We start from the raw sequence: 24,623 nt of genomic DNA, 5'->3' as shown, positions 1-24,623 counted from the left end.
TTCCTTCAGCCATTCCTCATCACACTTGTGCTCTAGAACCTTCACCAGCTTTGCTGCTCTTCGCTGGCCCTGCTCCAGCACCTCAATGTCTCTCTTGTAGTGAGGCACCCAGAACTGACACAGGATTTGAGGTGCAGCCTCACCAGTGCCCACTACAGGGGAACAATCACTGGCCCTAGCCCTGCTGTTCTGATACCAGCCAGGGTGCTGTTGGCCTTCCCTATGCTTCTAGGGCAAAAGTGATGGAAAAGGTAAAATAATGTGCAGTTAGAGAAAATCACACGTTGATGATTGTCAAGATCTGATAATACTCAATTTACTGCTTATAGAAGGCTACCTGGCAAAATGTAAAAAACCTCCTAGAATATATTGTTAGTGGGAGTTCTGCAGTGCAGTTACTTGACAGATAGGGGAAATATATGGGGTATGCACAAGAAAAAGATGCCAGTGCCAGATGTCTAACCTGGCGTGTGCACAATACATCAAGTGCTCTGGCCAAGGATGGTCCTTGGCACAGCCTTTCACAACAGTGATAACTGTTGATTTAAACAGAGTTGCACTAACGTAAAGAAAAGTAACATTGCACTCTTTATCATGAGATCATGGTCCCTCTGAGTTTGAAGAAAGCATCAGAGGATTATACATGAGAATTGCAAGTCTCTTTAATGTATATGCTTCTGAAGAAGCTCCTACAGAATATTATTGAAAAGCTATTATTGAAGTCCTAAAATGGCTTAAATCCCTATCTACACAGCAGTGAATTTTGTCTCTGCTAAAAAAAGCCTGTTTCAAGCGTTATGGAAATCCTATGAACATCTCATTAGCTGTCTCTCTACCTGCTGCTCTGCCTATCCCAAGGTCATCAAAGCCTCCACTCTTTGGTGCATATACATATTTGACTTATAGCTCCTTCCCAGAAAAGCAGCCCAGTCTGAACTCTTAGCTATACCAGGTCCGCATGGTCTCCATGCCTTCAGGCTCCCTTGTGCAAAGCAGAGCATCTCACTGACTGTTATTTTGGCTGCCTGGTTTCTGCATGTGCCACACCACCAAGATAAGCTCATGAACGTACCCACACGGTCCGGCTGCATCAGCGCTGTCCATGATAAATGAGGAAACAAGGCCAGACCGTCCCTCGTCGTCCCCCTCAGGTCAATGGTGTTTCCTTGAAACTGAACCCCGTGCATGTCGTAGTGGCTGCCCAGGCCGATGAGGTGCCAGGAGACCTTGTCGTCCTTGCACATGGTCAGGCCTGGCAGGTTACCAAACAAGTAGCCGTTGACAGCTGGAGGAGAAGGAAAGAAGCTGGTTGGCAGTAGGTCTGTGGAAACTCACCACAGAGCCTCCTACCACCTTCCTGGCAAGAAACTCAGAGAATCATAGAATCAACTGGGTTGGAAAAGACCTTTAAGATCATCAAGTCCAACCATTACCCCAGTACTGCCAAGACCACCACTAAACCATGTCACTGGGGGCCTCCTCTACATGGTTTTTGAACACTTCCAGAGATGGTGATGCACTTCATGACTCAGCAAGTCACAGCGTTAATTAAAAGGGCATTTTGTGAAGCAGAGGTAGCACTGGATGACACCAAAATAATCTCGTAATGCTATTCCTATAAACTCTGAACTTCTACCTGGTTTTTTTTTTAGCCTGTAAAACCTTGTAATAGCCCTTTGCAGTGATGTAGCACTTCTCACCCAAGCTTTTGAGGACGCTTCACACACACAGAGTGAAGTGTATAAATAAGGTACCTCCTTTCAGCCTGGAGAATGTATAACCAAATGATTAAGGCTGTGGTGTAGGCCAGAAAGAGTCCACATTATAAATACAGTTCTGATGGAAAGTTTTTATGTGATTTTTACCTTTTATTTCTACTTTTACTTCCAAAGTGTACCTCTTTCTTTCACAAGAAAGGCTAAACGCCCTCATCCTCAAATGTTCTCTGTGATCGTTGGGTAAAAGATATTATGGCAGAACAAAACTCCAGTATGAAATATTACCTAATAATAGAAGAATTAAATAGGTGGGCCTGGAAAGCCCAGAGGTTCTCTAACAATATATATTCTCAGTGCTCTTCAGAAATCTAAAGCAAAGAGAGGTTATGTGATTTGTTGAAATCTGTTGTGTCAGGAATAACTTGGAGGAGGTCCATCCGGGAGTCAGATACTTAACATCCACAAGTGATGTTTTAAAATACTATTGGCCATTCCCCTCTTCCAGAGGTGACCAGTACCCAAGTGGGAGCTGGCAGAGCAGAGCAGGTGGACCTTCATTGTCCAAATCAGTGCCAAGGCCAGCAGTGAAATTCAAAGCACCAGTGAACACTGGCCTCTTCTGCAATTGATGCCTGACTCTGGCATTACTCCTTGTTATAGACTCAAGTGTTGTATTTAAAAGCTACACTCTTCCCTTTCTCCAGGCGTAGCTGGTAAGTGGTTGCATTCATTGCTAATGTGACTGGGGTTTCAGGATGCACTCCAAGAGCATCAGGAGCTGTCCATAAACTGACTGACAGCTTTCCACCTCATCCCCAGTGCACCGCAGCTGGCTGTGAATGATGGTAAAACCTGCCAATTCATCTTCTTAATATGACTGAACCAAAGGTATCATTAACAGATATTATATATTTCATACCATGCATTTTGTTGGATTCCTTGAAATCTTCATCATTTTCATCTACTCTTGAAGGGTCTCCAGTAAATGTTTCAATATTCTTGTGCAGATACCAGCTGTCATTCTCATCAAAGATTGAAAAGAGGAGGTAAAATTCTCTGTCTATTCCTTTCTGTAGCCAAGAAGGAAGCCAAGCCATTAAAAATCAATCTGTGCAGAATTACCCAAGCAAAACGTTCTTTCCCCCCAAAAATTGCAGCCATTTTCTCACTGTGTCCTTGTAGAGACAGGGATTGGCACTCTTCCATATACCAAAAGGATAAATAAAGTGTCCATTACTTACTTGGGGTGAAAATATGCATTGATTGCCAATCAGTGCATGGAAAAGATGGAAAACCTAGGGATGAGCCAGAATACTGGGGAATTATGGTTTCCTCCCCCTAACCATCCCCTTGGGTCATCTTTTACCCTGGGCAATGCCATTTGTTTAATCTCTTAAAACTGAGCTGGGCAAATTGGCCCATATGGGACCCCCCACTCCACCTGCACCACCCTGTTGTTAGGGACAAGCAGATGTCCATGTTGGGCACCTGTGTCCCGTCGGGATTCAGTGTATTCTTCCTACAGACCAGCAAAGGCCCCACAAGGCCAGAGTTGGTGTCTTTGACGGCATCAGTTGCTGAGTAGTACAGATAGGTGAGGCATGGAGGGTCACTTTCTGTTGGACCTCCATTTTCAGGCACCCTCCATTTGTATGTGAAGGTTTCACCTGGTTTAACGTGGGCTCCTGGCTTCATATAGCCTGCAGAGAGAAAATAGAGAAGGTTTTGTCTTCCTGAATACAAGTGTTTGCTGGGAGTCAGACATAGCTGCTGTGGACCAGCTCCCCCTTGCAGTCACAGCTTGGGCATCACTCCTTGCTTCGGGCATTTATGCCCTGGGGACACCTCACCCAAGTCCTGTGCCATGGGGACAACCAAGCCCATTTACCCATAGAGCCAGTTTAGCTGCTTCACCCAGACACCTTCTAATGCTATCATCTGGCTTCCTCTAATGTTTGCAACTTACTTTGCCCTGTTGTGAGGTTCATCTGTGGCACAAACACAGATGCTGGCTTTTCATTGAGCACCAGCAAAGTGACTACATCAGTGAGCAGAGCTGCAACCGCGGCTTTTCAGAAGTTCAAACCCAATCTGACTCTGATAATTGTTTCTTTCTGATTTTGTAGCAATGCACAGGAACCTCTGTCAGAGTCTTCACAGGGCTGTTGCTATTGTTTTTTTTGGAAGCTATTGTTAAAGGATTTGGGCCATTGTCTGCTGCCATGCACAGGGTGGATTTAGCACCACGCATGTAATTTAGCCACTGTAAAAAAACGCCGGCATCCACTCACAAAGGACTTACAAAAGAGACTTGAAGGGAGAATCAGGAAAAGGGGTCAGCCCTGCACCCTGTGTAGTAAAGAAAAGCCAAGTCACCTTTCTGGTCTTTGCTATGAGGAAGATCAAGTCGGGAATTTTGTTTAATGCTTAGGCATCCATTGAATAGATTTTCCCAACACAGTCAGATGTGTCTGGCAGCAACAGCATTTACCAATCTAATACTCCTCTCTAATATCCCGAAAGAATCCTCTTGAAAATGTAAACAGGAATGAAAATAACAGTATTACATATGAACACATACTGTTTGCTGAAAAACACAATACAAAGAAGAGTACTGTTTTGATCATATCTGATATTACTGGATTCATCCTGCAACAATGTTCAGTAAGAAGGGCATTGATTTGGAGTTAAAAACCCTCTGAGACTGGACAAGTGTCAAATGCAACATGGAAGAGTATTTCCTGAGACCACTATAAGAAAAAGATGCCTGCAAACATTTGTAGATGTCAGTAGGTACGTTTATGCACAGTATTTCACGTGAATAAGCTGCACTCAGTCAATGCGCAGCCTTTGAAAAATCATTTACCTTCAGTGTAAACCTACAGCCCTTGTAGGGTCTCTACATGTATATATCAGGTATGATGGAAATACAGGACACAAGGGTTACAAGGGGAGAAGAAGGGGCAGAAGATTGTTGATGAATCTGGAGTCAGGTTCCTCTCTGCAATACCAAAGGTGTGCAGCGCACACTGCTACTGAACTGTAGGATTTGGTTTGATTTTGCTCCACCTGAAAGCATGCAGTGCTGATGGGCGCTATTACTGGGGAGTGTTAAATGAAAGCAAGACAGGACTGCAAGCAGAGGGAAGCCGCACTTCCACCAGGGAGCTACATCTGACACAGATGGCATTAGGACATGTGCGGGTAACTTCAAGGCTGGACTCAAACCAATTTCACAATGCATTGGGGCCTGCTGGCAAATTTGTTGTGTTGCAAGGTCAGCCAGTGGAGACAACAGAATTTAATAAAGCCTTTTGTATTGATTTTATTTTATGATGTTACGAGTTTTACATGTTGACCTAATTATCTTAGCGTAGTTCTCAGAGAGGGATTATGTCCTATGAGTTTCTTTCTCATGTGTTGTAGTGGAAACAAAGCAATTTAGACAAGAGACCTGCCTTTCTTTTCAGTTCTACGAATGCAGCAAAATTTTTTTCAGAGACCACAATATTATCTTTGTATCACTACGGATGGGATTCAGCTCACCTGACTTGAGCCATCTATCTTAGTCCCTCACCCAAACTTTAGGCTTGTTTTGTAGTTGATGGAGACAGAACGCATCTCCAGAGGGTGACCTACGTGTTCAAAGTAAATGGAACTTCACCCTTCTAAAGGGTTTGTTTCTGTCTAAAAAAGGTGCCTACCAATTAAACGTGACATTTAACACTTAGATGCAGATCCTGTTCTTGTACAAAATGAAAGGAAGCCTTTGGTGAAGGCTCCATTTGAGTGTTCACATATTTATGAGGATTAATAAGGATTATCGTTGCTTCACATTCCAGGTCAACCAGATAAAAGCTGCCTCCAACACTGACTATCCTGACAGTGAAGCGAGGGCAATGCCCAGCCTGGATTAGAGAATCAGGAGTATAGCAACCCAGACCATGTGAATGGCTGTATTCAAAGACTCAGCAGGGGCACTGTGCCACATCTTTAGCTTCACGGTTCTGGAGCATGTCCAGAAGAGATCCACTGAATGCGCTTGAGAGAGATTAGAGTTAATATCAACTGGATTCTGCCTGTGACTTTGGCTTAACATCGACCTTATCGAGTTTTAGACTCCTTTATGGTACATGTCCAGGGGGAAGAGCCAGCACATTGGCAGACTGGGGAGTCCCATGGCTTGTGACACGTACGGTAGATACAAGTTAATCAAATCATCCCTTCTGTGCCCTAGCATCCACATAAAGGGCAAACCTGCAGAGCAACAGAAGATCTTTATACTCAGGTATTCTGGATGTGATGATAGAGCTGTATAGTCAAAACTTACCATCTATGTATGGAGCTCCTTCTGACAGCTTGCTGAAGCTTACACCATGGGCCATAATGCTGTAGCTTCTTCTGGCTTTGTTGGCAAAAGTAACCAGCACTGTGTCTCCCACTTCAGCTTTTATAACAGGGCCTTAAAAGATGAGAGTGAGAGAAGGTGTTAGAGCTACCCTCTACTATATTTCCATCTAAACAAGAGAGGGCTGATTGGCAGCTGCGTGCATAAAATTCCCCTCTGGATTCAAGTGGATCTGCATTCAAACCTGACATAATGACAGGAAGGGAAAATATTCACTGTACCAAGTATTCCCAGGTGCTTCGTGTCCTCTGACCAAATCTTCTTACTGAATGTTGCATCAGTATATTCCACATAGCGAACTTTCCAGTATTGCCCTCCTATTCTGTTGGTCCCTTGTGTGAAATATATTGCAGACTCACTGTGGAATTAACAAACTGGATTGGTTAAATAGTTGGAGGTTCAGCAGAAGCCTTAGTTTCAAATGAAGTTATAACTCCAGACACAAGAGAAATGACCTCCCCCAAGTTGCTAGTTTGCATACACTTCTCTAGCAGTCAAGGGGAGATATTACTGATCTGAATTACAATTATAAATTAGTTAACAAATGGACATTCATTGTACATTAGACTTTCATGTATTTAACCCCATTTACTTAGGAAGACGTCTATGTCAACTTACCTCTAACTAGCTTAGGGCAACACCTGTGCCATTAACTGTGCACAGCATGTCTCTAATCCTTGTTAGCAAGGGAGATAATGTAATACAAATCATCAGTAGTAAAAGGTGGGGGGGAGTCTGCCATTATGGCACCTCTGAGGTACACCCGAGTGTAAGTGTGAAAGCTGCCTGAGGAGCTCTGTTGAACTTTGCGTACCTCACAAAGGCACAAAGGGCTCACTTTCTCCATGGACTTAATGGATCAAGATAAGTGCTTCCAGAAGGCAACTCCAAGCACTGCAGTTACGAATATAACTTCCTGGCAAGGTTGTTGTAATCCATTCCTCCCTGCCCCTTTCAATTAAAGTTAATTGCAGTGCAGGACCTAACCCTGGTGAATCACTGGGGAAGTCTCACCCTGACTCCTGAAATTAAAGCGCAACAGGAGAGGACTAGAAAGCTCACCTGCCAGTGGTGTTTAAACCCTGCCCAGTGAATTTATCATAACCGTCAGGTCCATAATTCCAGAGCACTTCTTCAGCAGCGATATAATATCTCCTCTTGTGACTGGGTGGTGAGGGCCGAGACAGGTTCTTCTGGCAGATCTGAACATCGTACAGTGCCTCCATGCCACCTGTGAGGAGAAAGAGTGTGGAGGCAGTCCTTGGCCAGCTGCAGAGTCAGCAATATCATGGGTTCAAAACTCTTTAGAAGCTACATGGATTGGAAACAAATACTAGGGAAAATTGCTATTTTTAAAGGCATCCTCTGCCTGGGAAGATGCTAGCACCCTTCTCTTGCAAGGTGGTACTTTATGCCACAGGTAAACCCACTGACATCAATGACACTCTTTATTGGGCTTATTTACTCAATTCTTTAATCTGGGTAAGGATGCTGGAATGATTCTGGGGGTCAGAGTGGCTCCTGAAGTGTACAAAATGGCATCATCTCCCCTTGAATTTCACTGAAATAGAGGCTGGTTATTACCAGACTGAAGAGATTTGTCGGTTGCCAGAATCAAGTCTGTTTTGCCTGACGCAAATCCCACTGAAATCAGTGTGCAAGTTCTTAGATGTAAAAATGGTTCCAGTTCATCTCTGATAGAATTATACATTGCCTGCTGTCATAAGACCCCTTTTTTGATATGCGCTTTTGGGCTATCACCCTGCACAAATATCACATCATCACCAAATTCCTTCTTGTGAAAGTTTCTGAAAACCCTGCCCATTTTTGTCTGATTTCTGTAAAGAAAAGAACTATGAAGCACTCAGTTGTCGTGATTTTAGTTTACGTGGGTTTTATGTGGTGTCATTTCTATTTTATGTATTTCTTTATGTTTTTCTTATTTACAACAAAAAGTGATGATGAAGGCTCCTCTCACGGCTCACAGAAAACATGGCATCATCATGGCATCATAGCAAACCTTCCTCATATGAATTACACAGCTAAGTTATTCATACTAGCTGAAGATTTGGCCCAACATGTGTAATTTCCACTGGTGACTAAACTCATACTTGTGATGTTTATCTGGTGAAATGGTTCCAAAGTACTCAGTTAGTCACAAAAAAAGAGGCGTGAAATCCTGCTTCCCCTGGAAACATCTCTCAGTTTTCTTTTCCAAGCATAATAAAGGCTGGAACTTCTGGAAGGATGAGGGAGATCTATAGCAGCATACCTCGTAAGTGCTCGTTCACCTGGCACGTTATCAGCCACCTCCCCGGGTTCCCAGGAGTCATCTCCGCTGTGATGAACGTTGCTGGGAACAGACCGATGACATCAGCCCTCTGGTCTCTGCTAGTGAACGTGTGGCCATAGAAATACGCAGCATGGATATCTATCTCGCTTCCCATGCCAAACAAGTGCCAGGACATGGAAGTGTCAGCGCACATCTCCAAGACGGGAAGATTGCCATAAATATAACCATTAATAGCTAAAAACAAAAGTATGAGACTTTATGAGAGGTGAAAGAGAAGTGCCAAGTGCCTCTGACCCCATTTTAAGGATGATCCTTTCCTGGCCCAGAAAAGAAACTGTCTGAATACCCACAAGACCCTCACAGGCTCCTTGATGAAGAGTACCATCTTGAACATGCAGCTTAGAGCTCTGGATGATCAAAGGGCCCCAAATTCTCTGGCTAGGTCTGTGAAAAGCTTCCTGGGTAGTATCAAGATTGGCAAAGGCCAAGTCATCACCAAAAAGGCCTGATAATGAAGTTAACTTGTTCTGCAGCTATTTAATGTCTGAAATCTATTTCCTCTTATTCTGAGTCATAAATATGCCATTATGTGCCAGGCTTAAGCAATTTGGATTTGAAAATTACAATATCAGTCAAATCAGTCTAGTCAGCTGTCTCTTGCTCAGCCTCCACACCTGACAGTGTATCAGGACACTAGGAGAATAAGACTCATATTTTGCAAAATGTTTTAGCTCCTAGGCTCCATGGAACAAGCAAAATACAGAGAAATACCTGGATTTAACTTCTTACACCAGATCTCCAAATGGCACAACGTACTATAAGCCAATGGATATCTGGACCACAGGAGTGGTTGTACCAGCCAGCTCACCATCAACAAGGCCATTTGAGAACATGGAATCATAGAATCCTAGAAGAGTTAGGGTTGGAAAGTCCCTTAAGATCATGCAGTTCCAACCCCCCTGCCATGGGCAGGGACACCTCACACTAGACCATGTCACCCAAAGCTCTGTCCAACCTGGCCTTGAACACTGCCAGGGATGGAGCATTCGCAACTTCCCTGGGCAACCCATTCCAGTGTCTGAGCTCTTCCAACACACACATCTCCAAGTGCTCTGCAGCTTGCTTTTCTCTTTTCACAGCTGGTCAAACAGTCACAGAATGGCTTAAATCTGTTGCCCAAGAGAAAATGCTAAACAAATGGTAGAGCTGGGCATGAAAGCCAAATCCCCTTTCCGCAAACCAGTGTGTTGTGCTGTATTTATGGAGAAGCTTTTTATCAGCACTGCTTCCACATCCTGACCCCATTCCTTGCTGATACAGGTAAAGGACATCACAAGGGACAGAAAGTCCTACTGAAATGAAAAGAGCCTGCTGCAGATCACCATTTGCTCAAGAGTCCTGCTCACCATGCATTCGGTTGCTGGTCTGGAAATCTTCATCCTCTTTGTCAACTGTGGCTGGCTCTAAGCAGAACGTGTTTATATTCTCATCAAGGTACCAGCTGAAGTTTTCATCTACAATGCTAAACATCAGGGCAAAAGCATTAACAGCACCAGTCCCTTCTATTGAGGTCTCATCTGCAGTTCCTAAATCGCAAACGAAAAGGAAAGTGATAAAAAAAGCCTTGGAGGGGATTGAATTTAAAAGTGACAGTAACTTTGGAGCACCTGAGCAAATACAGTGCTCTGCCCATGATCTATAGGCACCTGGTTTTGAATCTCACCTAATTTTGCCCCCCCCTCCAAGAGATTCTCACAGATGAGTGACTCCAGAAGGCAGTTCATCTTGTCTAAGTTGAGCTGGTATTTCAGGATCATTTTAATTCAACATAAGCATAAGTACCTGCCAATATCTGCGGTCCCATTTTCCCCATCTATGGCCCACTGCACCCAACCCTGCTCTTTAGTCAGTGTTAACAGCTCTGTGTCTACACAGTAAGCCAGGTCATGGGCCTGATAGAGCCAGAAACCAGTGACTTTTATCTTGACCAGGAACTGAGGAGAGCAAGTTCTGTTGCAGTTCTGTTGCATTGAAGTGACTGCTGAGCCATACCTCAGAATGGCCATTTAAATGTGGCTCACCCTCCAGGGACTAACAACAAAGCCTTGACAATTATCTAGGAGTAGACAATCAAATTTAAGAAGGCTGAAGGCAGAATGAATATAATCTGTTCAGGCTAAGTTCAGTATCATTATCTGAGTGACCATTTGGGGAACAACCTGAGACTACAGGAGTGGCGATACTGAGCAGTTTAGTAATACTCATTGACAGGTTTAGACTTCATCCTATCCTATCATCCAGTCTACCTCTGAACTCAAGGAAACCTTTGCTTCCCCTGTCTCCTACTGAAGGGAGCCCCAAGAGCCTTGCTGTCAGTCCTATAAAGGAGCCACACATCACCACTGGACAGAGGACTACAGCAGTAGCATCATGCAGATATCCACCTTGATGAATTCAAGACCAAACATGCAGATAACCTGGCCTTTCAGGCTAGGACTGTTCTGAATGTGCTATCTCCTGGCTTCATGTATTATGGCATAGTTATTGGCTCAGTTTCATATATTCAAGCAGTTCTGTAGAATTCAGAGGTTCTCTGGGAGAATGTTAGTCTGAGATTTTAATTGTGTGAGTTAAGCTGGAGACCAGGCCTATTCTTCCCACATTGAAGTATTCCTCTTTTTCATGTACAAAGCCTTCTCTTAGATGTTCTGTATATAAAATCAGGGCTGATTTTGTACTGCAGGAAGTACTGAAAAAAGGCAGCAGAGATAGAGGGGAGAGAGCAAGTACATGGTCCCTGATGGCTCCAGCACAAAATCAGCAGGCTATAAAGTACATGGGACAGGTTGTCACCTCAGCAGTTCAGCGCGCACCCCTGTATCGCTATGATAAACAACTTGTGAGCAAAAATGGATATATAATCTGTATGGGGGAAAAATGACAAAGAACATTGGGGTTTCAAATATGCAAATGCCAATGCCAAAGTCACCTGCCCGGATCTATTTTCATTTCCTGGTCAATGAGTCCTTTGCTTGTCCTGAAATGATCTGTTTGGGACCATTTATTTTTGGTCTTGGCCATGACTGGCTGGCCACAGAGCATGCTGCAGTCCCTCCACCAGCCAAGGCAAATCTCTTGTGAAGCCTAAGGGGAGCAGGAAGGGGGTTGTCCCAGAGCTACAATACCTACCCTGGGATGCTCCTGGAATGGCCCAGCTATTCCTTGCCCCTTTTTATGGGCTATGTAGGGATAGACTCTAGACCATCAGGTTTATACCTGTAAGCAAAAATGACTGTTAAGATGCCAAGCTTGGCAGAGGGGCTCGCTTTGTCACTGTTTCTAGCTCAGTACCTTTTTTACAAACCAGCAGTGGCCCAATTAAACCAGATGCAATATCTCTTGGAGTGTCAATGTGAGAATGGTAAATCCAAGTCAAGCAGTTTGAGTCTGCCAAAGTTGGGGAATAATCTTTCCTTACTGGCCATGTGTACGTGTAATTTCCACCGGGAACAACAAAGTCGTCCTCTTTGCTTTTACCACCGGTTCCGTCAGGGTAAAGTGCTCCTAATACATTAAAAGGAGAAAAGGAAGCTTTTAGACACCCCCTTAACTGTTTTCCTTAAATAAATGTGTAATTTCTTCTATTTTATCACAGATTTATAAAATAATAACAGCACTCACAAGCAGAAATACTGAGAAATTGTGAAAAGGTCAGAAGTTCTGGTAATACCATCAGAAAAATTATGAGAATTCAAATCTATTCTTTATCAGTAGACAAAACTTTAAAAATATACTAACAGCCTCTTTTTTTTTTTTTTATTTGGTTCTTTACTCCCATCAGTCATCTACACCTTTTGTCAGCTAACACTGTGTATCTTCTCACAGTGTCTAAGGTTAAACGACAATCTAAGAGGACCACCAAGAGATCTTCCCCGAGGCTGGACTCACAGAAAACTGATGAGAGTAACGAATGTAAGCAAATCCATACAGTCCTCTAACCAAAATAGGCATGCATAGGTTTGAGAATCTGAACATGAAAACATGCCTGTTGTAGCCCTACTGGGAGGAAAATATTTACGTACAAGAACTCCATGTATTCAAATAGGCAAAAAGTAGAAGGAAGCAGAAAAGGTGCTTTGGTGACTTATAATTCAAGAAAAAAGACTCACCTAACCTGTTCCTGCACTGGGTTTATCCCAGGCGTCGAGGGTTTGTGGCAAAAAGTTTTAAGGGACGAGGCCGTTCCTGGTTTTAGTCATCAGCTGCAATTACTGATGAGTTTATGAGAGGGTGATCTAAAGTTCTCTGATGTCAATGGTCAGAACAATAAACACTTGGGCAGACTTTTAGCTGTGATATTAGCTACTCCAGGGGAAAAGGAGAGGAAAAGGCAAACCAGCTTTTACCTTCAGAGTCCTTGTCATAGAAGACCCCATGTGGATGCACAGAGTATGGGCGGGAGCCAAAGTTTTTTAGATGGATGATAAAAACATCCTCTTCTTCTGCCTTTAGGACTGGCCCAAGGAACCCCAGCCATGCTGCTTTGGGGATCTCCTGGGAGTAAGTGTCATCTGTGAATTGCCTAAAAAGAGCCTTTTTGTACACACGTCCTATCCGGTTGGCTCCTCTTGTCGCATACACGCTTGCAAACCTAGTGTGGGAAGGGAAAATAATTTAGAGACCAAAAACCTCCTTTAAGAGCTGATCAAATAACTGGTGCTTACAGTGCATGTAAGTAGTTCCCTGGGGTGTATGACATTGCTGGTGGAATAGAAGCTGAGGCATAAACCTGGACAGTGTTAGCAGGGTCCAAACCCCTTTCTGTGCAGTAACAGTCATCCTACTTGCAGGTCTGGTCTTTAGCATGGTTGCTACATGTCCTCACTTGAGGACCAGCCACTCAGGCCTTTCAATACAGTTTTAGCAGATTCTCCCTCTTTTGAAGGTTGAAACCTCACATCTGAAAGCATGACTGTTCAGAAGGAAAAGAAAACCAAATAAGAGTAATTCTAATCAAGTAGTTTGACACCCCAGAGGAGTGGCAGGAAATATTTTGCATTAAATACATCATCTCTACATTCCAGAGTCTGTTTATAGCAACTCCAAGTGATGTAGAACCCACCATAAGGTCAGTGGTTGACATATTATAGCTATTAAATACCCGCTCCCTCCAAATCCTGAATTGCATTTGTAGTCTAATATCATCTAGCTCCACACTTCAACCTCTGGTTCCCATCAAGCCCTCTCTCAGATCAAAGGAACCACATACCATCAGGAACTTCTTTTCTATGCAGGCACTTTGCATAAGTTTTAATTAATTGACTAAATTGCTTTCTACCCTTCCCCTGCACAAACCAAGTACACTGACATTCTTCATGCCGCAAATCTTTCCTGAAGCTCTTTTCTGAAATTCTTCCATTATTTCTCCATATCTTTTGAAGTCTGAACACAAGAACTTTACACAATAGGCCAATATTCCAACTAAAGGCAGAGGTGCTCCCAGTAAATATTTCTTACATAGATGGAAATTAGTTTTTCCCTTTTATCTATAATAACATCATACTGGAAAGCCATGCTCATACCTTCTGTTATGATAGAAACTCTGTTTTTACTTCTCTCCACGTAACAGCTGACAAGTATGATACACATTCTTCATCCCTAAATATCCCACACAAAGAAGGTGGAAATGAACCCCTTTGCTACACAGCCAGCCATGGACTGTATAGAATCATAGAATAGTTAGGGTTGGAAAAGACCTTAAGATCATCTAGTTCCAACCCCCCTGCCATGGGCAGGGACACCTTACGCTAAATCATATCACCCAAGGCCTCGTCCAGCCTGGTCTTGAACACTGCCAGGGATGGATCATTCACAGCCTCCCTGGGCAACCCATTCCAGTGCCTCACCACCCTAACAGGAAAGAATTTCCTCCTGTTTATAGTGAGTTTTTCTGACTGGCCAATTCACCTGCTTGAACCTATTTTATTTAGGTGCTTTTGTGCAGTGCCAGCAACCTAGGTGTTGGATGTCACATGAGTTGAAAGGTGTGGTTTACTATAATTTCTTCCCCATAAGATCCACTACTCCCCTCTTTTCAAGCCATCTCTGTGGCTCATCAGCACAACCCACAACGTTCTCCCTCTGTGATCATTGCACCTCTGCGACCACTGTTGAAACCAGTCCCTGAAGTGATCCAGATAGAAAAGCCTCAGAAAAGAATGTTTGTTCATTGAAAGATGTGCTTTATAGCAAAACAAGACCTATTTTGGCACAAATGAAAACACTGCCGAAGATACTGCTGTTGGCTAGGATGGAGGGCAAGGAACAGAAGCTTCTCAGTCTGCTTCTTCATAGAATAATGTATGTCAGATAAATACACCTGAAAAGTATGGTTGAGGAATGAGTTACCAAGAAATCTGGATTTTCAGTGAATTGGCAGGTCTGTGGTAACTGTCTGCACGCATAGCAAGACCTGGCAAGTCACACCATGCTCACTGAGAGAAGATATCTTCCAATGCCTAGGGGAAAGAGCTGCTACAAGAGTACTACCACAGAGTAGTAGGCGAAGTGAGTGGTAGTGCAGTGTAAATGCACATGCTTCCTTACCTCATGGCAATGTATTCATGTGGCTATGCCCTAATTCAAATTAGAAGTTAATTTTTAAAATATTTTCAAAGAAATCTTCTCTAGAAAAAAAAATAGATTTTTTTTTTTTCCCTGAAAGTACTGATTTTCAGGAGATATTGTTCAGCAGAATTTTTCCCATTTCATCAGCCACCAAGTACTGTAAATGAAGTGCTGCACTGGCACCTTTCCCCATGCAGTGGTATGCTTTCCCCATGATGACAGTGCCCTTATGCCCTTGGTTTTCCGGTCAGACAACATTGCACACTCTCCCACAACTTCACACCCCTGGGATACAGCCTCTTCTGTACCCCAGAAAAATGTGCTTCTTGATCAGGCTTTGTCAAATGCTTGACATGAGCCTACCACCTTTAAAGGCATTGATTTGGGATTCCAAACTCCAGTTAGGTTTTGAGGTTCAAGAAATCACCCTGAAAACAACCCTGTAGTTTTAGGCACCAGGGACTTTCTCATTGCCTAAAGCCATGCCATAGCATCTCTGTTGTCTAGGTCTGTGCCTGTCTCCTACTTAAAGCCAGCTAGGAGCCAGGGAAAGAAGTCTTTTTAGTGCCAGCTTTCTGAAAGGAAGCCCATTTAAACCCATTCAGAGATGCAGAATCCACTGTCTGAGCAATGGGTATCAGCTGCAGCTAGTCTCAATATAAGTGATGTTCTTCTGTGCAGGGCATCAAGCAGTGCAAGAGTCATGGAACCAGAAATGGATCACAGCATGAAAGGAACAACCTGGCCTCTTGGCCCTGCTTAATTATGGCTTTTGTGTTATCATTGTCCAAAAGAAAACAACCAATGAACTCTGAGAGGAAATCATACATGTCACTGATGCCTTTGCTGTTGTATTACACTCGGGATCTTTCGTAACTTCCATTCCTTCTAGATCCACACTCTCCAAAGGACAGAAGAGTTTCCCACTCAAAATGCCTGATGCTTGGTAGTTTCTTGGGGTGCAGACATTTCAGTCTCACTCCTCCTTCTGTCTAGGAGAGGTAGACCCCAGTTCTATCTATAAGGACATGTATTTTCGGCACGTCCTTTTGGTTGCCCTCAGTACCCAAGAACAGAGCAGATTGGTTGTTGTGAGTACTACTCTAGGTGTCCAGACTGCCCAATTTCATCCACAAGGACTTTTAGATGCCCACCGTAGCCTTGCAAGTAGCTGATAGCTCTTTGCCTCTTTACAAATGTTGTTGTGCTGCACATTGTAGTGCTTAAAGTCCTTTGCAGAAAGATTCCCCACATTGGAGCTAATGGTATCAGCCCTAGGAACTTATAGAATCATAAAATAGTTTGGGTTGGAAGGGACCTTCCAAGCTCATCTAGTCCAATCCTCTTGCAATGAGGAAGGACATTTTCAGCTAGATCAGGTTGCCCAGAACCACGTCCAGCCTGGCCTTGAATGCCTCCAGGGATGGTGCATGCACCACCTCTCTGGGCAACCTATTTTAGTGTTTTATCACCCTCATTGTAAAGAATTTTTTCCTCACATCCAACCTGAATCTCCCCTTTTTCAGTTTAAAACCATGACCCCTCATCCTGTCACAACAGACCCTGATAAAAAGTCTCTCCGCATTTTCCTTATAGGCCCCTTTTAAGAACTGAAAGACTTCAATAAGGTCTCCCCAGAGTCTTCTCTTCTCCAGGCTGAACAACCTAACTCTCTCACCTTTCCTTATAGCAGAGGTGCTCCAGCCTTCACATGCTCAGTCACTGAGTTAAACATCCCCTTCAACTGCATCCCTTGTTTCATTCTTTCCCACTCACCGATTTCCCAATATGTTACTGCAGTAGTGGTTTCTCCAAATGCTGTAATGGTTAAACACATCCTGTTCTCTGAGTCTGCCTTTGTGTCTTTCTTCCAGTGGTCACAATGCACCTATTCTATCGGTCGCGCCCTGTCAAAACATCTTTTATCTGTCATTTCTCTCTTGCCACAAGAAAACAAAACTTCTCTCTGCTTCTCCATGCTCCCCTACTCACTTCAAACTGCTTCATCCTCCTGGTTACTTTGTGATATTTCTGCCTGAACCTTTTCCATCTTTTTGGTCGTGTGCAGTTATAAGAGCTGCTCTCATAAATCTTGACTATCTCCCTCCAACTCAGTTGTCAGCCTGCACTTCGTGTACAGAAAGTTGCGATGATCAGCCAGTTGTACTTCTCGTAGGAAAAGGGAATACTCCATCCTCTGGAGCTGGACCATGCAAGCTTACTAAATTCCCTCCATCTCCTCCAGTCAAGCCAGTATTGAGGTTGCATATAGAGTTATGCAGGCTGTGAATCAGGGCATAAAAAATCTTGTTCAGACTAAGAAAGCCATGCAAATCCCGCCTTTTATTTGTGTGCCTGATCTCATTTTTCCAGTTGACCACTCTCAGCAGTTCTTAAACTCCAAGGAAAGTTGGCAATACACGAGTGGGACAAGGGGTTATTAATAGGGAATTAACTCTAATTCCTTAAAATAAGTATGAACATAATTACAGACATTCATGTCCCTGCAACGATAAGCATACAACTCTTCCAAATAAGAGAAAGAATAAAACAAGAGTGTCATGTAGATTCTACTGCACATCAAGACTGGACATGCAGATAATCTGCCATCTCAGGGTAAGACCATGAGCTAAGAGTAATTTCTACACATATTTCTTTTATCACACAGGAAAAGTATTTTGCCAACATTTTAACCATGTTTATGCTACCTTTGATCTTAAGAAACAGCTGCAACCTAACAGAGGTTACTTTTTCAAGAGGTGCTTACATGAGTACTATGTAGTAACTACATGAGTAGTTGTAATAACTACTGTAATAGAATGCAGCAAGGAATGGAGCACTACGCATTATGCATGGCCAAACTCCTCAGTAGACTGGAGCCAGATCTCTCACTGATATCATTTTGCAGCCTGCTGAATTTGTTTGCCGCTGTATCACCACGAAAAGTACTTCAAATAGCTACCAGATGTGGAGTCCCAAATTTTCTCCTGCAGTTAACGTACCCAATAGTCACTGTATGCTCCTGGGTGCAACTGTAGGCAAACGCAAACTCTCTTTTATTACCATTGTTCCACTAACGTGCCATAGATTTTACACAGCCAGCCATTTAAAGAACTATCTTTATGGGTTTGTTCCCTAAAATCTGTTAGTGGTGAAACCTTCCTTACTCTCTACCTGCTTCACATAGAATCATAGTTTGGTTTGGAAAGGACCTCAAGGTCATCTAGTTCCAAACCCTCTGCCATGGGCAGGCACATCTCCCATCCAACCATACTTTATGGCTGGGTTTATATCAGGGTTTTTTTCTGAAATCTCCCCATTTTTCCAGTGGCTGGAGTAAGCCAGGACTGTGCCCATGGCTCCAGGGTGCCCCAGTCATTTTAACCCTGGGTCATGTAGCCTGTTCAGTATAACCTTCTGCCAAACCATGACTCCTGTGATGCACAATGTCCGTGCTAGAGAAACGGCCAGTGGAGGGGAACCAGTGGTGTCAACTCACATTTGTAGATGGTGCCCTGATCACAGAGCATCGAACAACAAAGTTGTCTGTTCTTGAAAAAAAGAGACACGATGCCCTCAAAGGGTGTTTTAGGCCTTTTCTGACCCATATGAGCCATGGAAGATGCCAATCAAACCCCTAAAACCTTAGACAAAGCTCTGAGGTGTCACCAGTTAAGTGTGGCTATAATGGTTTCTCTCCCAGAATAAACTTCTGCTTCCCCTGAAGTCAATAACAAAACTCAGGCTTCATTAGAGCTGGGATTTTACCTTGAATTTCCTTTTGAGGTTGACCCTTCCCACAATGCTCATCTCTGCTGATGCAATTGGGTCGTTTGGCCGCATGATGACTTGGCCATTAGTATAACACCTGTGACGACAATTTTACTGTCATTTATCTGGGTGGGATCTCCTCATAGGCAAATTGCATAAACTGTGTTTGATGCTGTGGTAACAAAAATCACCCGTTACTGTTGGTGGGTGCAAGACTTGGCCTAGATAAATGTAGCATCGGTGTCCTAAAGAAAAGGGATGAGCTGTTATATCAAGCAAAAATCTACCACCAGCAGAGTAAGATTTAAATGTCTGTCATATAAAGTAGTAACAAATTGATTAAAGAGATTATCAATCAAACTCTAATCCTGAGGGCTGAGACACAGCAGGGAGGGAAAGCCAACTGTATCCTGGGCTGCATCAAAAGGAGCATGACCAGCAGGTCGAAGGAGGTGATCCTGCCCCTCTACTCTGCTCTTGTGAGACCTCCCCTGGAGTATTGTGTGCAGTTCTGGTGTCCTCAACATAAAAAGGACATGGAACTGTTGGAACAAGTCCAGAGGAGGCCACGAGGATGATCAGGGGACTGGAGCACCTCCCCTATGAAGAAAGGCTGAGGAGGTTGGGGTTGTTCAGACTGGAGAAGAGAAGGCTGCGTGGAGACCTCATAGCAGCCTTCCTGTATCTGAAGGGGGCCTATAGGGATGCTGGGGAGGGACTCTTCAATAGGGACTGTAGTGACAGGACAAGGGGTAATGGGTTCAAACTTAAACAGGGGAAGTTTAGATTGGATATAACGAGGAAATTCTTTCCTGTTAGGGTGGTGAGGCACTGGAATGGGTTGCCCAAGGAGGTTGTGAATGCTCCATCCCTGGCAGTGTTCAAGACCAGGTTGGACAAGGCCTTGGGTGATGTGATTTAGCGTAAGGTGTCCCTGCCCATGGCAGGGGGGTTGGAACTTGATGATCTTAAGGTCCTTTCCAACCCTAACTATTCTATGATTCTATGTCAAATCACCACACCCAATGTTGTGCCTTGAAAAGCCACTGCCTATGTGATCCTTAAAGGGAGTAGGCAATGTCCGCGCTCACCCTCCTACTGCAGCAATATTCATATCTCAGCCTACCAAATCTCACTGGGATCTGCAGCAGGTCCAGCAGCATTGACAGCACCTTGCACCCTGTGTGTTAAGTCCACCATGCTTTAATGATGTCAACTCTTTCACCGGTTCTATCAGGCGGGAGAGCATGCTGAGCACCTTCCCAGTTCACTCGGACTCAGTGGCCATAATTTAGATCCATGATTTCCAAAGTCCTGTGTGCTTCAGAAAATGTCAGCTTAATTTTTGAAGGAAGAACTGAGACGGAAATGCTCTGGTTTCATTCATAACACTCCAAATTACAAGCAGTAGTGGAACAGCTTGAGGCTTCCAGTAGACAAGACAATTGGCAAAGGTGAGCAGACTCATTACTCTCTTTACATAAGAGATACTGATGCCCAGCAAGATACTAACTCTGTGCAAGCAATAGGCTGGCCCTTGAGCACAGCAGCAACACCAGGCCTAATAAAAATTAGCATCCAAGCAGAATATTTGTGTTAACAAAGGGCTGCATTAATCAGCTCTGATGAGAGGAAGCCTTTTCAGCTCACACCCAGGGAAGTGCTGATGCAGGTCTATGGCTCCTGGCTCCGGAGGCAGCTCACTCAGCACCAGCACAGCGGGAACAGGGGAGTGTAGCTGTGCCCGGTACCAAAATCAGCTCACCTGATTTCCAACCCCATACCTCAGTTACTGAAGTCTCCCTTCTGCTAACAACGAACAAGCTGAGGAAGATACTATTGATTTTGGCACAGCAACATTGAAAATCACCTCTTAAACCTCACTATCTGATCCAGGTAACGTAACACTTTCCATTACACACTTGCTAATTCAGCATTTTTATTAAGTAGTGAAGAATAAGTGGTTTTGATTATATCTCTGTGGACTAGCTGGAATCAAAGGGAGCATTCCTTTATGTGTATGAACTGACTCTTTTAAAGATAAACAGTTTGTCTGCAACCTCTTTATCTTGACCTCCCTATCAATAAAACTGGGATAGTGCCCCATCAGATGGGTGCTGTGAGGATGCATCACAAGATGAGAAGTGCTAGGTTCAGCAGATATGAGCGTGGCTGCTTGCAGAGCACATCTGGCTCGCAATGCATTCCTGTCCATAGCCACGTACAGGATTCTACCCCAGGATCCTTCAATTTATTTATGGAACTATGATTTTTATAATATCCATAGGAACCAATTAATTTGCTGAAAAGTAACCCATTAGTATCATGCTTAAAATTTACTTTAGAGGTTATCCTAAAGAGCTAGTCAAAATAGGTATTACCAGTTCACTATTTAGTCCACACATTTATTCAGACACGTTATTATTCCAGAATATAGCACTTTATTCTGGCTCAGCTCTATACAGTTTGAAAATGGACTAAACTAGTTACAAGAATCACTTTATTGTTCTGCACTTCAGGAGCTCATCGTAAACAGCTCCCCAGCTTTGGATATAGAGTTGCCCTGGGTTCAGCAGTAGCAGTCATGTTTCTCCTTCTTGGTAGCTGGTGCAGTGCAGTGTCTACATTAAAATCCTCTGTGGGTAAAGCCTTTGGAATTAACATTCTGTAATTACTACATTACAATGATGACTGAAGACATAAACTATCTTCCCTCCCTGTCATGCCATGTAAAGGGCACCACATTTATGTCACGGACTTTAAAGTAAATGTGCTACTTGATGTTCAGGGGGCACAGAGTGCAGACAAGCTTTAAAGTACAATTTACAGTACAGATTCCAATTTCTCTATGGTATTGGGGCGAGTTTACTGCTCTTCCCTTAAAGCTGAGTTATGTCTAGTGAGAGGTCTTCCCCTTCACTAGTTCAGTGAGAAACTTCCCTAAACTTCCCTCTCTGTTTAGGGAACGGAAAAATTAGTCCTCTGCTAAAATGAGAAGGGAAGTGATAAATTCAAGTGTTTAACACAACTGAAGAACAACTTTTCCAGCTTGTTTTCATAGTCTGGGAACAATTATTAGCCTGAATTCTACCTATAAATGTAACCTATTGACTTGGATGCTGTCTGGGACATCTACTTGTTCAAACCATAGGCATAAATGTGTGTTGAAAAATTAAACTCTTTCTCGCCTCCCACTTGTGGCAGAATAATCTCCTTTATGAAGTCCAACTGGGAATGATTCTGTAATTACTGTTCACTAGAGAAAAGTCTGGCATCGGCTGGGATTTCCTGAAAAGTGAGAAAGGACATTCCCACTTCTAACTCCTGGGACAAAGCATTCAGCTCCCAGTGTGCCTCCAGACCTGGTATGGACACCAGGATCCCCTCACTTGCTCACAGCTCCCACCCCAACCAGAAGCCTAGGCGCAGAGGAAGGACCCCCAAACTATCTCTTGTATGTCAAAGTTTCAATGAATTAAAAATACTCCCATACACGTTTAAAGCCCGTGCTGTGGAGCGGCACCAAGGGTCTGTGCCATCCCCATTCAATGTCCAGGCCAGCTTTCCTGGTGTGTGAGGAACACGTTGCCAATCCCAGTAGTGCAAGCACAAGAACAGACGCCTGTTTTCCACTGGCCAAGGCACAATTTATCACTGTGCTTACCTATACACTCCAGTTTCATCACAGCTGATTGCTGTGACTTCAGTACGACCATTTACCCTTGTATGTTTAAGCACCTAGTTAAATAGATTCCCTAAATGGAGATCTCCATACGTATATGGACATCTACTTGTATCTTACTCATAGGTACCATACTTATCTGAATTTTACAATGTTAATACCAAGTCCCACAGCTTGTACTGTCTCACAGGGAGAAAACCTAAAATCTTTTGCCACTTGAACAGACTTCTGTGCCTTATTGCAAAGAGCTGTGCTTGATTACAGCAAAGTTGCAATTTGCTGGTGGACAGCAAGTCCCAAAACCACCTGCATCTCCATAAAGCACACAGAGCCCACTATCTAACACTTTTGACAAATATCAGTTCCTTAACACCACTTTCAAATACACAGGATCGCCTTGTTTAATCTACCATGATGGAAGAGAAGTCAACCAGTCTACTCTGGCCTTGAAGCTGAAATCTCACCTATAACAACATCATCTGAAGAAAACCAAGAAAAACACCGTATTTAGACCTTTACAGCAACATTAACTACATTGGTCAATTCTCTTTGGAGCTGACATCTTCAATTTATCAGAGCCCCCAGTGACTTACTTGTCCTGTAAGAGGTTTTCTCCGGTGATCAGATTTTTCCCGGACGGTGCATAGTCCCAGTACTCTTCCACAATCCCGAGGTAATAAGTTCTGGTCTTTGCTTGCACCACTGCAAACAGGCAGAGGAACCCCAGAGCACGAAGGCAGCCACCACGCTGGGCGGGAGGCATTTGTAGTTGTGATTGCAAGGCTGGCAGCGGGCAGGCAGCAGCAGGATGCACCAGAGAGCTCACCCCTCCCTCCCAGCACTCGACAAGTTATAAATAAGGAATGGACAGAGCAAAGCTCCTCCTTTTCAGCAGGTTAGGACTGGGATAGGTAGAGAGCCCAGCTATGCAGAGCAGGGCTAGGCAGGAGGTTGCTGTCATGGCAGGACCTCTGCCAATCCTTCGGTGAATACATAAATTGCTCACTTACCCGTCAGGCTAGAGCCAGCTGGTGGTTTTTGGAAGTTGGGATGCTTTTTTGTCATTCTTTTCTCAGACCAGGTGGTGTGGCACACTAGGGCAGGGGTTTGGTTTGGGGATTTTCTTTTGTGTTTTTTGCCATTCTTGTCAAATCCCTTTTTTAATTTTTATTTAACTTTCACTATGCCTGAGATTTCTAAAGCTAGCATCTTGCTGTCTTCATTGGGCTTTTTTCAATGACATAACATTAGCTTATAATCCAGCATTATCAGAGAGAAAGAATTTGCCAGTACCTCTCCAAGGAAGATTTTTCTGACCCATTTATTAACATCATAAGTGATCTGAACATATTCAGTTTTCAAGTGCCCAAAATGAGGCCCCTCTTTACAAGCATTTCTGGAAATTAGAGCCCTTGTAAAGTCTTTCCATTTGGACACTTAAGAACTGAGGCTCACAAAGATCACCCTTTTATTAACCTTGGTAATTAATATGCCTACGTAGCTCTCTAGAAAATCAGTCCCTCCCTTTATGGCTTAACTGCCTCAAAGGTGACATCTCTATTACCATTTTGGCAAAGCTAAGTGTAATCCTGTAACAGCATGACCTGATAGGGTATTCTAAACCGCTTAGGAAACATCCCCAAAGAAATCACCCAGGTGGCAAGGCACTTTGCAAAATCATACTGCACTCTTACTGATTTTTAACTGACTGAAGACATAAGAAGTTGCAGTTCTGGAATACAGCATTACTCTTGAGACTCATTGTGAGCTTCAACAGTTGTGAAATTCCCCTTTTAGCTCCAGAACAGTCTGACCTCTTCCTGTTGAAACTAGTGGTTACTCATGGCTAGGGGTGTAAGAGGCTTCATAAATGAATTTGGTAGCCACAGTTTTAATGTCGTCAGTGAAGACCTCAGTGATGTGAATGTGATTTTATGTGGCAGTTGCATGAGGTTCAACCTCTAACAAACAATGGCAACAACTACATATACAATCAGGTGTGCTGAATGCCTCTTTCCATCACTGTGTACAGGTGTCTCTGAAGTCACACAGCAAGTAACTCAGAAAGCAGGTGAGGCTCACAGCAGCCCAGCTTCTAGCTAGCTGGACTATGGCAGATCTCAT

General features: G+C 43.6%; 1 protein-coding gene across 1 annotated transcript in view; it reads right to left on the bottom strand.

The window, feature by feature from the left end:
- HEPHL1 (hephaestin like 1) overlaps positions 1-23,326 on the bottom strand; it is a 33,890-nt gene extending 10,564 nt beyond the window's left edge. Inside the window, exons 1-11 of the mRNA XM_062639328.1 lie at positions 23,093-23,326; positions 12,826-13,070; positions 11,771-11,983; positions 9,826-10,005; positions 8,399-8,653; positions 7,189-7,357; positions 6,348-6,484; positions 6,049-6,180; positions 3,207-3,418; positions 2,638-2,788; positions 1,073-1,285 (exon numbers count right to left, since the gene is read on the bottom strand). Coding sequence (XP_062495312.1) covers positions 1,073-1,285; positions 2,638-2,788; positions 3,207-3,418; positions 6,049-6,180; positions 6,348-6,484; positions 7,189-7,357; positions 8,399-8,653; positions 9,826-10,005; positions 11,771-11,983; positions 12,826-13,070; positions 23,093-23,262 — 2,077 coding nt within the window. The 5' untranslated portion in view covers positions 23,263-23,326. The remainder of the gene's footprint in view (positions 1-1,072; positions 1,286-2,637; positions 2,789-3,206; positions 3,419-6,048; positions 6,181-6,347; positions 6,485-7,188; positions 7,358-8,398; positions 8,654-9,825; positions 10,006-11,770; positions 11,984-12,825; positions 13,071-23,092) is intronic.
- Between the last annotated feature and the right edge of the window lie 1,297 nt (positions 23,327-24,623).

This window comes from Pezoporus occidentalis, unplaced genomic scaffold (assembly GCF_034315485.1).
Source record: "Pezoporus occidentalis ecotype Australia unplaced genomic scaffold, CSIRO_AGI_Poc_V1 ctg6, whole genome shotgun sequence".
In the NCBI taxonomy this organism is placed as follows: Eukaryota; Metazoa; Chordata; class Aves; order Psittaciformes; family Psittacidae; genus Pezoporus; species Pezoporus occidentalis.
Note: the sequence above shows the minus strand (reverse complement) of the source record. Positions and strands in the feature narration are given on the sequence as shown.